Raw genomic sequence first — 14,382 nt, 5'->3', positions numbered from 1 at the left:
GGAAATTGTGTCTGCTGTGGCAGAGTACTTCATACTTCAGAATGTGTTAATAAAACTAAATGTGAGGGGTCAGAAAACACCACTCCTGCATTTTTTGGTAGGTGAGCATCTTAATATGTTTTGTCTACTTAAAGAATTTTGAACACTTCAGGAAGCTTAGTATGCATTTTATTTACCATCTGCATGATGCATGACTCTTCTAGACTGTGCAAGTGTAGTCTCACTTCATTACTGAGTATGGATCAAATGAGCAATAATGAAATTACAGCCCCAAGCCTGTGAGTAGCAAAGCTTTGCAGGTGACTTCAGTGCTCTCAAGGTATTGCTAGAGGTGTGTTGTTGCTGAAGAGAACTGAAGTTACCTACTAATTAAATCATTTTCATACCAGCATAAATTCGAATGGCTCACTACAGTTTGTATTAATTATTTTAAATCTTCAGTGGAATCTATAAAATTACAATACAAGGTTCTGTTAACCTTTGGACCAACTCCATTATCCACGTACAGTTTGTAAGGTGCTGTCTCCTTATGCTTCCTAGGTCATTTGGGAAAAAATATAACTTGAGTTTTACCTCTTGGGATGCACTTAATTCTCACAAGGCAGGGATACAGTTTTATATAAAGGCTAAATTTCACACCCTGATTGGATGCGTTTAACAAAACAGTACTAATGATTTCAAAAACATATTCCTTCACATTTGTAAGCTCGCTGTTTTCTTCTAGAGCACTTGAGGAGGTTGTGGGTTTGGGTTTTCTTAACAAATCCTTGCTCTTGAAAATTCTAATATGGACTTAATTTGTTCCCTTATTTTAGAGGTGTTGGTGCCATGGAAATAGTTGCTATGGATATGAAGCTGAGAGGAATGTACATAGCAAGGCAGTTGAGCTTTTCAGGTGTAACTTTCAAAATCGACGAAGTTCTGCTTTCACAGGAATATGTTAAAATGTACAATAAATCTGTGAAACTGGTAAGAACCCCTTTCTAAATTTGCTTTCTGTATTGAGTTCTGAGAGGTTGAAGTTGGTTGAAACTTGAATGCTCCTGAAACAGCCTGTTGAGAGATGGGAATGGCATCTCCTTGTGTCTTTTAATGTAAAGATTTCTCCATTTAAGGCTTGGGAAAAGCTGTTAATTTTTGTTCTGAGTCATCAAAGGTGCAGTTTTGGTTGTGTCTTCCAGTACCTGCCAAAATCCACTGCCTTCTAGCAGTACTTCAGACACTTTGGTCACTATTGCCCAAGATAAAGCTGTTCTATTGGTCCTACTTTTGTGCTCCTCTGCCTCCATTTAGGCAAACCAAGGCAGTGGGTTTTTCTCTTCTTGGGATGGTGCTTAATAATTAATTGTGGGCAGTGCTCTCTGCTTTCTTAACCTTAATGTATTAATGGAGAAGCTAGATAATTAGAAAACACTGTGTATGTTTGCTCTGGTTGTAATGCAGATGTATCTGCTTTTTATTAAGAGAGTAATTGCTTAATTTACTAAGCCATAGCTGGGGGTTTTTTGTGAACTTTGCTGTCTGATGAGTTTCCTTAAAGTGCAGTGTCACAATACTGTAACTTTTAAACTCTCCTGTCTTTATTTGGATATTAAACAATGTGTCTCTGAGCCTTCAAATACAACCTGTAAAGGGATTCACAATGTCTTGTTCAGTGGGTCAGTGCTCGGGAGAGGTTTCAGCAGGCGGCCGATCTCATCGACGCAGAGCAACGCATGAAGAAGTCCATGTGGGGGCAGTTTTGGTCAGCACACCAGAGGTTTTTCAAGTACCTTTGCATAGCCTCCAAGGTGAAGAGGGTGGTGCAGCTTGCTCGGGAGGAAATCAAGAATGGCAAAGTAAGTCGACCCAAACCTATTTTAAAATATTTTTCTTAATTGTAAAGCTATTAAATAATTTTTTATATATATAACGCAAATATTTTCAGCCATATTTTTGTACTTTATGGTATTGAAGCTATTTAATGAGCAGAAATTCAGGCAAAATAAGCTTGCAGCTCAGACCTAGTGACAGTGTGTGGTGTTCATTTGTCCCTTAGTGTGTTGTCATTGGCCTGCAGTCAACGGGGGAAGCAAGAACATTGGAAGCTTTGGAGGAAGGTGGAGGTGAACTGAATGACTTTGTTTCCACAGCAAAGTAAGACTGAAGTTTTAGAACTGTTCTTTACAAAGCTAACATTCATCTGGTTTTGTGTGTGTCATTTGTCCTTTTATGTGTCAAAAGTTCATCAGTGCACAGAAAGTTGGGAATCCTTTAGTACTGATGTTCTTTACTGCAGCTTCCTGTACCTAAGGTCTGACAGTATTGCTCAGGTGACCCCTCGGTTAGTTCCTAGTTCTTCTGGCATTCCAAAATGTTGTCAGGTGCAAACAGCTCATACTGTTCTGCTCAAACTGGGAGGAGGGGAAGACTTGCTGAGTGTGCACTGCATTTAAACCAGAGCAGGTTGCAAACCATGACTTCCTTCTTTGAGATGAGCCAGAGCCAATCCCAAGGCTGCCTTGCTGGAGATCTTAATAAATTAAATTAATCTGTTACTTAAACCAAGCAATAAAAAAATGGCAGTAGCAATACCACTTGCTATCAAAACCAGATTTAGTAGATTTTTACGTAACAATGCTGTAAAATAAATGTCTCCTGCTTTTAAGGTGACAAATACAGCAATACAGGTGATAATATTCAGGGTGTTCCTGTGCACTCATAAGGAATCATTCTTCAGAGAGCTCAAGCAGTTAAAATGTTACAGCTTTGTATTTTAAATAAATGCAAATTCCACTGAAGAACTGTTTGGTTTTTTTTCTTACACAGAGGAGTATTCCAGTCTCTTATTGAAAAGCACTTTCCAGCTCCCGACAGGAAGAAGCTGTTTAGCTTGTTGGGAATTGACTTGACTGCTCAAAGTAACAACAATTCACCCCGAGACAGCCCTTGCAAGGAGAACAAGATAAAGAAACGAAAAGGTAATGCTGATGTTCTTACACTAATGCCACAGTGGAAATGGCAACTTTAGAGCTGCCTAGGAGTGAACTTTGGATAAAATATGGGAATATCTGTACAGTCATTCATGTAAGAGCATGTATTGCAGGTCTCTGAGACTTCTGTTGGAGATTTCCATTATTAGATTTAAAACTGCTGCTGAAGCACTATATCCTGTACATTTTGGGTACTTTTTGCTCAAAATTGGATTGAGCTGTTATGGGTGCAAAATGCTTTGCACAGACCGTTTCCTGATGCAGTCACACAAATAATTGCGTTCTTTTCTGAGGCTCAGTAAAGAGAAGCCTAATACACCCCTGTTCCCAAACTGATTATCTTCTTGCCCAAAAGTAGGTGATGATAAAAAACTTGGGAGAGAGATTTTGCTTAGAACTTAGATTCTTTCAAACAGTTCTCTTTTTAGAAATTGAGTATTTTTCTAGTTTGTGTGCAACAGTGGTAAGACAAACCTCAAAGTGTTGACTACAAGGTTTTAAACTAAGTTCTTTTTCTTCTGGGGTGATGGATCAGGTGAGGAGATCAGCAGAGAAGCCAAGAAAGCTCGCAAGACGGGGGGCCTTGCAGGCAGCAGCTCTGATGAGAGTGAGAGTGAGTCTGATGCTTCAGATAATGAAGAAAGTGACAATGAGAGCTCCAAATTCTTGAGTTCTGGAGATGATGATGACTTCAACCCATTCAGAGATGAATCCAGTGAGGATGATGAAGATGGTAAGAGAGTTTGTGTTTCATCAAGCAAGTAGCTGTATTTGCAAATAATAAGGAGAAAATCTTTCCTAACCATTTCAATGAACAACAAATAAGTGTTTGCTAATCATGTAGTTTAGTCCTAATGAGACTGGAATTTGCATTAGAATGTAAATCTTCAATTAGATTTTACACACTGGAGTTCAGACTTCTGTAAGTCACTTCTTGCAATGAGAATGTATTTCTTTCAAAGGGAAGGATGGCTGTTCAGTAAATGTTTGAAACTTTTTTTTAACTTTAGATCCCTGGCTCATTAGAAAAGAGCATAAAAAAAATAAAGAAAAGAAAAAGAAGAAAAGCATAGACCCAGACTCCATTCAAAGTGCCTTACTAGCCTCTGGCCTGGGATCCAAACGACCCAGCTGCTTCACTTCCACTGTTGGTACCACCACCTCGAGTACCAACACGTCTGGTAAGAAGTTTTTGATGTTGATTCACTTTCTTAGCAGCTGGGCAATAAAATTCTAAATCTCAAAGAGTCTCTCTTAAATTTCAGCAAACAGTAACACAAACAGCAGCTTTGTAACGAGTCAGGATGCTGTTGAAAGGGCCCAACAAATGAAAAAAGAACTGCTGGATAAACTGGAAAAGCTGGCTGAAGATCTTCCACCTAATACACTGGATGAGCTTATAGATGAACTGGGTGGTCCTGAAAATGTTGCAGAGGTAGGCTGGTGTTCACATGTAGAAAAATGTGTGTTTTTATTTAAAGAGCTTGTTCATCAGTTCTAGGCAGTAATCTCACAGGTGGTGAGAATAGAGGTTACCTTGCTGGATGGCTCTGAATTAGAGAAAGTTGAAGATTGTTTTAGAATACAGAGAGGAGTTCTGAATGGATGAACAGGTCATTTCAGAGCCTGATAGTTTCCTGTTGGGTAAATCACACCAGTTTCTCTTGCTTTATAGTGATCTGTTTCTCTAACTAGCTGTAGTCAATTTGAAGCTTTAGTTCATCCTCCAAGACAATGGAGATGAAGGACCTGGGTGTGTTAATGAAAAGCTTGATTAATTATTCTCTCTTTCTCAATAACTTCCGAAACATGTCTTCAAGCTGCCTGTCTCTATCAAATAGAAACATCATTGTGATTTAAAAGGCCCTGTCAAAATCAATGACACTCTAAGCTATCTGTTGAGTTTATTTTCTTAGTACTGCTGGTAAATCTCTTATGAACAGTAGCATAATATGACATTTTTACATAGATATGCTTTGTTATGCTTTTCTTGGTTCCCTGAGTTACCTCTAAATCAGCTTTCCACATAGCGGGTCATGGTATCAACCAAAAAATAACCCAGGTTCTCTAATGTACTTTTGCACTTGGAGTGAATTGCTGACTCTATTTTGAGGTTGGTACACGAATAAATAGCAATATTGCTTGGGGCTTTTGATCATGGAGTGGTTTTGATATTGCCACAATGAGCTTGTGTTCCCTTTTCCTTTGGAAGATGACGGGCCGCAAGGGGCGGGTTGTGAGCAACGACGACGGCAGCATTTCCTACGAGTCCAGGTCTGAGCTGGACGTGCCTGTGGAAATCCTGAACATCACAGAAAAGCAGAGGTTCATGGATGGAGATAAGGTAATCCTTAAAGAGATAAAATATGCCAGATGCCACAGCAACACCAAGCTATTGAGTTGTGGCTCAGCCATCATTGCACAGTGACTCGTAGTAGGGTTGGGATAAAGTATTGCCTAATTATGAAAGAAGGAGTGAAAAATTGTGGTTTCCTCTTTCTCACTGTGCTTTCATAAGCAATGGGAGGAGAAGGAATGAAAAATTGTACTGGAATGCTGAGACATCTTTTTGTTATATCTCAATTTTAAATCAAAATACATTACAGAAATATGTCTAAGAGTTATCCTTTCTCTGAAGAAGAGAAGCTCCAGTGACCTTATTGTGGTCTTTCAGTACCTGAAGGGAGCTACAGGAGAGCTGGAGAGGGCCTATACTATAAGTACTACTTAATAAACATTTTCTGATCACTGCTGTGTGTTTTGTTTTTCAAATCAGTGTGTTCCACTGTGCTTGAAAGGTCAGACCTCAGAGGCTTGTCCTTGAGGTGTGCACCCATGTGCCAAACCAAAAGCTTGAACCTTTAAGCTGATCTTGTAAAACAAAACATGTTTAAAAGGCAGATTTGTGGTTCATATCTCTGATTCATTGATCTGGATAACTGTGTACCTCTCCTTCCAAGAGGTAATAGTGAAATTGGGAAATGGGGAAAACCACTGACTTGGTATGAAAAAACTTTCAGGGAGAAGGTGAGGTTGTTAACCCTAACAAGGATTGAGAAGTAATGTTGGCTTTTGTCCTTTACATTGCAATCTGAAAGAAAATCCTGACTGGAATGATGGTAGGATTGAAGGTGATAAAAGAAGGAGGGGAGAAAAACCCTTCCCAGTGGTTCACTTGGGCCGTGCTGCCACAAGAGGGCAAATGGAGTAAATGTCACTGTGTGGAACTTGTGTGGTCTGTTGTGACACTTGATGGTGAAGACTCAGTTCCTGTAAGTGACTTGTGCACAATCCAAACACATTCTTTGAAGGCACCAGAGTGGCCAGATCCTCTTCCTTATACAGCAGGAGCAGCAACTTTTTGTCTTCTCTGTGTTACTGTTGGAACAAGTCTCTGTGACTCCCCCCTTCTTTCTGAAGTGCCAGCCAATGTCAGAGCAACCTGCTCTCTGGGATGGCAAGACTGCAGCATGTACCACCTGTTTTCATTTGCACAGAGATGATGTTGAAAAGTAAAGAAGCAAAACCCACTCCTTTCAGTCAAAAAAAATTCACTAACATTTCTAACTCTGATAAAGGGAACCACACCTTGTCTCCCCTCCCTCCTCCTTTCAATAGGAAGACCAAGTAACAGTGACACCATTCCACTCTAATGTTTGCTAATAGGTGTATAATGAGATTTTTCTTAGACACTGAAAACTGAAGCTTGATCTTGGGTTTATATTTTTCTTCCTCCAAGAACATTGCCATCATCTCGGAGGCCGCCAGCTCTGGGATATCATTGCAAGCAGATCGGAGAGCCAAGAACCAGAGACGGAGAGTTCACATGACCCTGGAGCTGCCCTGGAGTGCAGACAGAGCAATACAGCAGTTTGGTAAATGCTGCTTTTTGTATCCTTTCTCTGGCAAACTCAGTAACACTGACTGAGTTTACTGCTGACTCACGGGAGATCAGATTGAGTAGGTGACCTCTTAAGGACCCCTCCAGTCTTCTTTACTCATGAGCAGAATCTGCTTTTTCTGCAGTCATAGCTAATTGTCTTGAAAGTTTTGAAAGAAACCTTGCAAACAAGCTGTGCTGCAGCTTTGGAGTTTTATTCATGTATCCAGTGTCTTTATAAAAGTTGCCACAGCTCCAGAGCATCTGTGCTGCCTTCTGTTGGCTGTAATATGGCAGAAACTTAATTTTCAGCAGGATTAAGTTCTAGCTTTTTTCCTCACTCTACACAATTCATAGTTTATTAGAAATATTCCATGAAGTGTAATTTATTTAACATACGTGCTTCTATTTAATTATCCAGGAAGAACTCACAGATCCAACCAAGTGACTGCTCCAGAGTATGTGTTCCTCATTTCTGAACTGGCAGGAGAGCAAAGATTTGCATCCATAGTTGCAAAAAGACTGGAGAGCTTGGTAAGATTGTTTCAAGTGGTCTGAACATTCATTTGAGAAAATGCAAATTAGATTTCTTTTTCTTAAAATTCTGTTTAATGGCAACTGTGTGTCTTAACAGGGAGCCCTTACCCACGGGGACAGAAGGGCCACAGAAACTCGAGACCTCAGCAGATTCAATTTTGACAACAAGGTGATGGTTCTATTTTTGTTGGAAAACCTGTGCTGTGGTGCCTATTCCACAAATGACCTGTTGAGGAAGAATCTTTCCCATCTCCTACCTTTAACTGTATCACTTTCTGAGGTAGCCAGTAACATTCTTAATTCTGTTTGCAAAGCCATGTAGAACAGAAATGTGTGTAAATCACTGTTCTGCCTTGGCAAACAAAGTCTTAACTAAATGGTGTGTCCTTTCCATCACAGCTGAAAGATTGGTTTGGCAGTTTTAATTAGAAATTAAGACTGCTTTGTTTTCAATTATACGCTACACTACATAAAGGTAATAACCAATTCCCTTTGCTATTGCAGAGAAAAATGTTTTATTGTGAATCAAAGTACATGTGCTTGGGGCACAAAGACCGGATCCCATTGATAGAATAACTTTCTTTTCCTTGCACAGTATGGCAGAAATGCTTTGGAGATTGTTATGAAATCCATTGTGAACTTGGACTCCCCAATGGTCTCACCTCCTCCTGATTTTCCTGGAGACTTCTTCAAAGGTAAGATAATTCACTGGCTGCAATAGTTTTCTTTTGATCCTTCTCCAGTAGGCAGAAAATGCAAATAATTTGAGAGCTATAAAACATTGTTACTATTTAAACTGATCAGCTGGGACAGATGGGAATAACAACCAGGGAGAGTCTGTGCACGTTGCTTGAATGTTGAAGTTCACGTATGAAACAAGATACGTGAACTCTCAATAAAAGGAATGTTCTGTGTCTGCTTGGCCTGAGTATTATATACAGTTCTTTAACTACACTTTGCCATTATCCATTGTGATATCTTGTTCTCATCCATGGTGCCACTGGTGGTTTTCACTGCCTCTGCTTCCTGGAGGGACAGAAGGCAAAAGTCCTGTCTTGCTTATTGATGTATTAGGTAGAAATTGTAAGTAATGGAATCGAGTGGTGTCACAGTTTTGGAATTGGATCCCATTGCTAAACAAGCTGTTACTTCATTGGGTTATTTTTAGATGGCAAAGCAGCTCTGATTGAACTTCCTTCTCTTTCCTAGATGTTCGTCAGGGATTGATCGGTGTGGGCTTGATAAATGTAGAAGACAGATCCGGAATACTGACACTTGATAAAGGTACTGGTGTGTTCAGTGTATCTTTGGGATGCTGCTGGGAATATCATATGCCATGACAGTGGATTCCTAGCAACAGGACTGAACTTATTCTATCTTCAACTATCTAAGAAGTTACTCTTTTGAAGAGCGTAATGTTTTCTCCATTTCTGAAAGAATGGATTTAAATAGTCTTTGAGACTCTTTGAGTAGTGATTAAGAGCTTGTTATTATCACACTTAATCTTTGTTGACCTAAAACATGTATTTCTTTTTTTTTTTTAAGATTATAACAATATAGGGAAGTTTCTGAATCGAATTCTTGGAATGGAAGTCCATCAGCAGAACGCTTTGTTCCAGTACTTCTCTGACACGTTAAATGCAGTTATTCAAAATGCTAAAAAGAATGGGAGATATGACATGGGCATCTTGGGTGAGTAAAATAATTTGTCATTACTCTTGTACTTGTGTGAGAACAGAGAAACAGAATAAAACTCTGCTTTCCTTTTCAGATTTGGGCTCTGGGGATGAGAAAGTAAGGAAGGCAGATGTTAAGAAGTTTTTAACTCCTGGATATTCTACCTCTGGACATGTAGAGCTGTACACAGTAAGCTAATTCTGTATCATGTTTATCAAAACTGACATACTAAAAGCTTTTACAACATGTTTAGTTCTTATGTGTATAACTGGTTTAAAGTCTGTTCCCACTCAAGTACTCCCACTTTCTTGTAGATCAGTGTGGAGAGAGGAATGTCTTGGGATGAAGCAACAAAGCTCTGGGCTGAACAGACAGGTCCAGATGATGGATTTTATTTATCACTACAGGTAAGGTTCTTCTGTCTCTTGGTTTATGTTCAGGGAAATGTAACCTGAAAAATTTACTGTTCAAAGTAATCACTGCTCAGTTTTGCAAGATACTTTTGAGTCTTACAAATTCATTTTAAATTTGTTTTTAATGATGAGTATGAAGTGCTCCTTTTTAGCTGCTCAGGATATTTTCTGATAGGAATATGAGCCCAAAATAATAGCTCTTATTTTAACCTGTATCAAGAAACCATGTGCTTTCACTGTGAGGAAAAGCTGTGAGGTTAATGTGGATCACTGTGTTCTAGAGGTGTATTATTATTCCTGGTTGTAGTATTACAAACTCTTACTACTCTGTAAAGAATGCAGAAGGGAATCACTTAAGACAGACACTGTCATCATGTTTAAATTTAGGAAGTTTTTGGTTTGTCTTTCTTTTTGCAGATAAGAAATAACAAGAAAACAGCAATTCTAGTAAAAGAAGTGAATCCTAAAAAGAAGCTTTTTTTAGTATACAGACCAAATACTGGGAAACAACTCAAACTAGAAACATGTGCAGACCTGAAAAAGAAATATAAGAAGGTAACCATTAAAATTATGCTTATTTTAAACTGGAAAAAAAATTGAAAATAAGTATAAGGGCTTTCTTTTTCTGGTATTTTTATATAATTCTGGCAAGTCAAAAACTAGGCTTCTTTCTCCAGAGCAGGGCTTGTACTTAGGTCTTTTTAAGCAGGTCTACATGGTTTTGGCATTCCTATATCCAAAACTTTTTGAATATAAGTTATCTGTAGTGTGGTAATACAAAATGAGGTTCTTTAGGGTCTAGCAAGTGTTGAATTTGTAAAAACTTGAGGAAGCAGTTCAGGTTGATTTACTGAAAAAGCTCTGAGGTTCTGCTGCCTTTGAGCATTTTGCTCATTCTTTGGGATGGACAGTTTGAAGTTAGGCTGTAGGATGCTGTACCTCTGCACCATCATAGTGTTGGTGCTCCCTCTTTTCTCACAGTAATAACCAAATTGCTTGTGTTCTGTGTAAGTGTTGATGTGTTTTCCTTTGTTCCCGCTCTTCCAGGTACCCTCTGAGGATGCTCTGCCACACTGGTTGGAGCAGTACAATTCCTCTGCAGACACCTGCACCCATGCCTACTGGTCAGTGTTTGTGTGCACACCAGTGCTTTCATTTGAACTGGTTTATCACTTTTTCTGTTACTCTTGTGAAATCTTCTTTAAGAGAAATTGTCCCATGACCAGTCAAATGACCCAACTTTGAAGTGAAAGCATGAAGCTTTGCACTCACCCTGAAGTCCTAATGTATGAGATGAAAGCTCTTGTATAAATTACACTCAGTAGAAGTGCAATGACCCAGGAGTAGCTTGTGCTCGAAGTGTCTTGAGCTGAGCTATTATTGTGATCTGATAGTTCAGATGTTATTTGGGGGGGGAAATGTTTATACTTCATGAGATGGATGGGAGAAACAGCTGTTCCTGTGCTGCCTGTTGTGTGTCTGAACTCAGCTATGGCTGAATTCCTGAGGAACAGCACAACTGGTAGAAGTTTCAGATTGATATTGGAGCTTCTGAAATGCACTGATCAGATCCCAGCATTGTTTCACATACCAGCATTCAGGCTGAGAATGGCAGCAACTCTGACTCTGTACACTTTGAAGAGCACTTTACCATCAGAGCCCTGCCGTCCCTTAGTGCATCTCACAGCCCTCACTTGACTGAGTAACATCTTAAATAACTTCAGTCTAATTTCTAATGAAATTGGATACTTTCTGTTTTGCAGAATTGTTTTGAAAGCTTTTTTTCCTCTGTCTGTAGGAGAGGCAATTGTAAGAAGGCAGGTCTGGGACTGGTGTGTGAGGTGGGACTGCGCTGCCGGACCTACTACGTCCTGTGTGGCTCCGTGCTGAGTGTGTGGACAAAGGTGGAAGGAGTTCTGGCCTCTGTGAGTGGGACAAATGTGAAGATGCAGATTGTTCGCCTGAGGACAGAGGATGGGCAGAGGATCGTAGGTAAGTGCACTGCTGCTCCTTTACTGCCAGCTTGGAGGAGAAGGAAGTTGTCACTTTGTCCCAGACTTGTGTAAAAGGTGCTTCTGAGACAACAGGCTTGTCAGGGTGTCTGTTGGGGAGGGGCAGAACTACAGCTGTTGACATCTGTATTTCAGCAATGTAATGCAAACAGTGTTTGGAGGCAGGTTAAAGAAGGAAGAATTTGTTTTCAGCCAGGCTTTGAGACACTTATTCTCTCAGTTCTTTTGATTTACTCGGAACAAAAACATCACATTTGGCCTCTGCCAGCCAGGCTGCCTTGAAATGATAATGGCTCCACTTTCCTTCCTACTCTTGGAACAGATGAGTAGGCACTTGAAATAATTGTTCTCATAGTTTTTGGGCTACTGAAAGTGTGCAGAATGACTTCAAGATTATTGTCTTCTCACTAAACCTCTTAGTGAAGCCCTCAAAAGCAGGGACCTCAGAGGCTGAAATGTCCGTATTTTTTTAAATGCGGATTTCCTCTGGATATGCAATATCCTGGCAGCTCCTCCTCTAGGAACAGTTTTCTAGGATGTTGGAACTAGGTTTAAACTTCCTTGATGGTGTAACTTCTGTGAGACTAGAAAAGCCAAAATAGCTTATATCTGGTTTCATGTGAGACTGAGTGACATAAGTTTTGTCACTGGGTCAAAATTTTTAAGGTCGTGAAGCAGGAGAAAGGATGAACCTCTGAGAAGCAGAACTTGTGGCTGTGCTGATTACACTTGACGTTGCAAATGCTCACTGACTGTTGCATAAATTACACGGTGGAATCACCAGCCCGAGGTTTTAACGAACAAAAGTGTTCACGAAACAACTGGTTCGTTGCTGTTCCCAGGTTTGATCATTCCTGCAAATTGTGTGTCGCCCCTCGTGAACCTCCTGTCGACGTCCGACCAGTCGCAGCAGCTCGCGGTGCAGCAGCAGCAGATCTGGCAGCAGCACCACCCCCAGAGCATCACCAACCTCAGCAACGCATAGGAGGAGGACAAGCTACAGGTGTTGACTCTGGTGTTTTGAGGAAAAGGCTGTAAAAGCATATCACTTGCATAAAAATCAGGGACAGATTCCAAAGAAATATAACTTTTTCAGTTCAGTTGTGTGCTCTCAAATACTTTGGGAATAAAGAGATCTAAAAAGGTTGGTAGAACTGAAAGCCAGCAGTTGTTTATGGTGGTGCATCTGTCTTTCCTTATGCTCTCTGTAGTGCTTCCTGTTTGCTTTTACTTTTGGCCTTTTAAGCTACAAACCATGATTTGTTTGAAAACGCTTGAAAATCCCCAAGCAGGCTTTATTTTTATCTTGTCATACAGTGCTCAGGGTTTAACGCAGTGCATCGATGCCATTGCTGTGGGAGATCTCGAATGCATGTATTGAGTATATATATAGAAAATATATATTGGGTTTTTCTCTTCAATTTGAGTTTATAAAAGCATGAAACCTAGAGATTGCACATCATGCATTCAGGTTCCTTCCCAGTTTCTGTTTGACAGTGCATGTCTTTGGAAACGGGCATGGACAGGATAAACACACGAGGCAGGAATTCGGAGAGAAACACAATCTTAGTTGTACAGCATTGGTTATTGCATTTTTATAGTGTTTATACCCAGGTGTTGCATTTTTTTCTGGTTCTCTCCTGGGGGTTATATATTTGAGTCTACAACATGTTCTTTTTGTGATAAACATCTTAAATTAAAATTAATTCATTTTTAATGTATTAATGGTATTCCTAATGTGTACTGCAAAGATGGCTGGATGCCTGTTTTTCCTTAAATTGAAGCATTTCCTTAATCTGAGGTGGTTATGGAAACTTAAGTGCAAATTCACTTCCATCTCGCATACAATCTTCTATTTTTTACTTCATTAACGTAATTTAATTTGTCACTTGTAAGATGAAACCTTACTTGAGCTGTAAATTAGAGAATGGGAAACACTTGAGGGTTCCGCTGTATGTGCTGTTTCTGTTACCCAGTAACTTGAATACTGTTTAATATGTTGTAAGACATTGTAGAGTTTATCTGGAGCTGTTTAAAAGAAATTGTAATGTACAAATGTGAATAGTCACTTATCTATAATATGGGTAAGTTTTGTTTTGCCTATAATAGTAGATGTTTATAAGAAAGTGAAGGACAATGTTTGTCATTTCTTGCTTGCACAGGTTGCACTATTGAAAAATTGAGATTGTATAAACCTGTCCAAAAAAACTACAAGATAATGATCTTGTAGATGTCAAATAAAAGTTATTGTACTAACAAGAAGTGGAGTCTTGTTTAGGCAATCACCGTATTCCAAAAAAACTAACAAGTCTGTACAATTGGAATTTGACAGGACTTGGCATGTTCCAGGCTGCTCTAACCAGGCTTCTGTCTTGCAGCCCAAATCTCTCAGCTGAACTCGCTAATGAGGCAAGAACTAAACTCTGTTTAAAGCTCCAAATGTGTGTTTTAAGGAAGGCTCAGCTACCAGAGCAGGATCACTGCAGGGGTGGCACCTCCGGAGGGTCAGAAGGAGCTTCTCTGTAAATAACGGGGCAGAAGTTCCGCAGTTTGAGGCCGGAGTGTGTTCCCTTATGGAATTGTTTCCCTTGAGGCTCAGTTAACTCTGCCTGTGCCACCAGCCCAGTGCTCACGGAGCAGGGGGCAGGGAAGGGAGTGTGCCCACCTCCCTCAGCTCCAGCCTGAGCTAGCTGGGAGATTAAACCCCTGCTCACGCTTGGGACTAACTGGGAATACAGATCTGGAATAAATCCTCTGCTCCCTGTTGCTGTAGCACCTGCTGCATCTCCGTAAATCCCTGGAATGCAGGTGGTGGGTGTTGGGAGCAAGGGAACTGTGCCCGAGTGCTTGTCACAGCCCTGGCAAACTGTGGAGCACAGGGTGTGGGGAAG

General features: G+C 40.1%; 1 protein-coding gene across 2 annotated transcripts in view; it reads left to right on the top strand.

The window, feature by feature from the left end:
• The window catches only part of SBNO1 (strawberry notch homolog 1), a 30,678-nt gene extending 16,928 nt beyond the window's left edge, over positions 1-13,750 (top strand). For both annotated transcript variants that reach the window (XM_032705518.1, XM_032705519.1), the window contains exons 13-32: positions 816-969; positions 1,656-1,838; positions 2,039-2,136; positions 2,809-2,960; positions 3,508-3,705; positions 3,983-4,153; positions 4,238-4,407; positions 5,185-5,316; positions 6,712-6,847; positions 7,274-7,386; positions 7,487-7,558; positions 7,985-8,084; positions 8,599-8,673; positions 8,935-9,081; positions 9,161-9,255; positions 9,381-9,473; positions 9,897-10,034; positions 10,527-10,603; positions 11,278-11,471; positions 12,334-13,750. In XM_032705518.1, coding sequence (XP_032561409.1) covers positions 816-969; positions 1,656-1,838; positions 2,039-2,136; positions 2,809-2,960; positions 3,508-3,705; positions 3,983-4,153; positions 4,238-4,407; positions 5,185-5,316; positions 6,712-6,847; positions 7,274-7,386; positions 7,487-7,558; positions 7,985-8,084; positions 8,599-8,673; positions 8,935-9,081; positions 9,161-9,255; positions 9,381-9,473; positions 9,897-10,034; positions 10,527-10,603; positions 11,278-11,471; positions 12,334-12,476 — 2,641 coding nt within the window. In that variant the 3' untranslated portion in view covers positions 12,477-13,750. The remainder of the gene's footprint in view (positions 1-815; positions 970-1,655; positions 1,839-2,038; positions 2,137-2,808; positions 2,961-3,507; positions 3,706-3,982; positions 4,154-4,237; positions 4,408-5,184; positions 5,317-6,711; positions 6,848-7,273; positions 7,387-7,486; positions 7,559-7,984; positions 8,085-8,598; positions 8,674-8,934; positions 9,082-9,160; positions 9,256-9,380; positions 9,474-9,896; positions 10,035-10,526; positions 10,604-11,277; positions 11,472-12,333) is intronic.
• The last annotated feature ends 632 nt before the right edge of the window (positions 13,751-14,382 follow it).

Source organism: Chiroxiphia lanceolata, chromosome 18, assembly GCF_009829145.1.
Source record: "Chiroxiphia lanceolata isolate bChiLan1 chromosome 18, bChiLan1.pri, whole genome shotgun sequence".
In the NCBI taxonomy this organism is placed as follows: Eukaryota; Metazoa; Chordata; class Aves; order Passeriformes; family Pipridae; genus Chiroxiphia; species Chiroxiphia lanceolata.
Note: the sequence above shows the minus strand (reverse complement) of the source record. Positions and strands in the feature narration are given on the sequence as shown.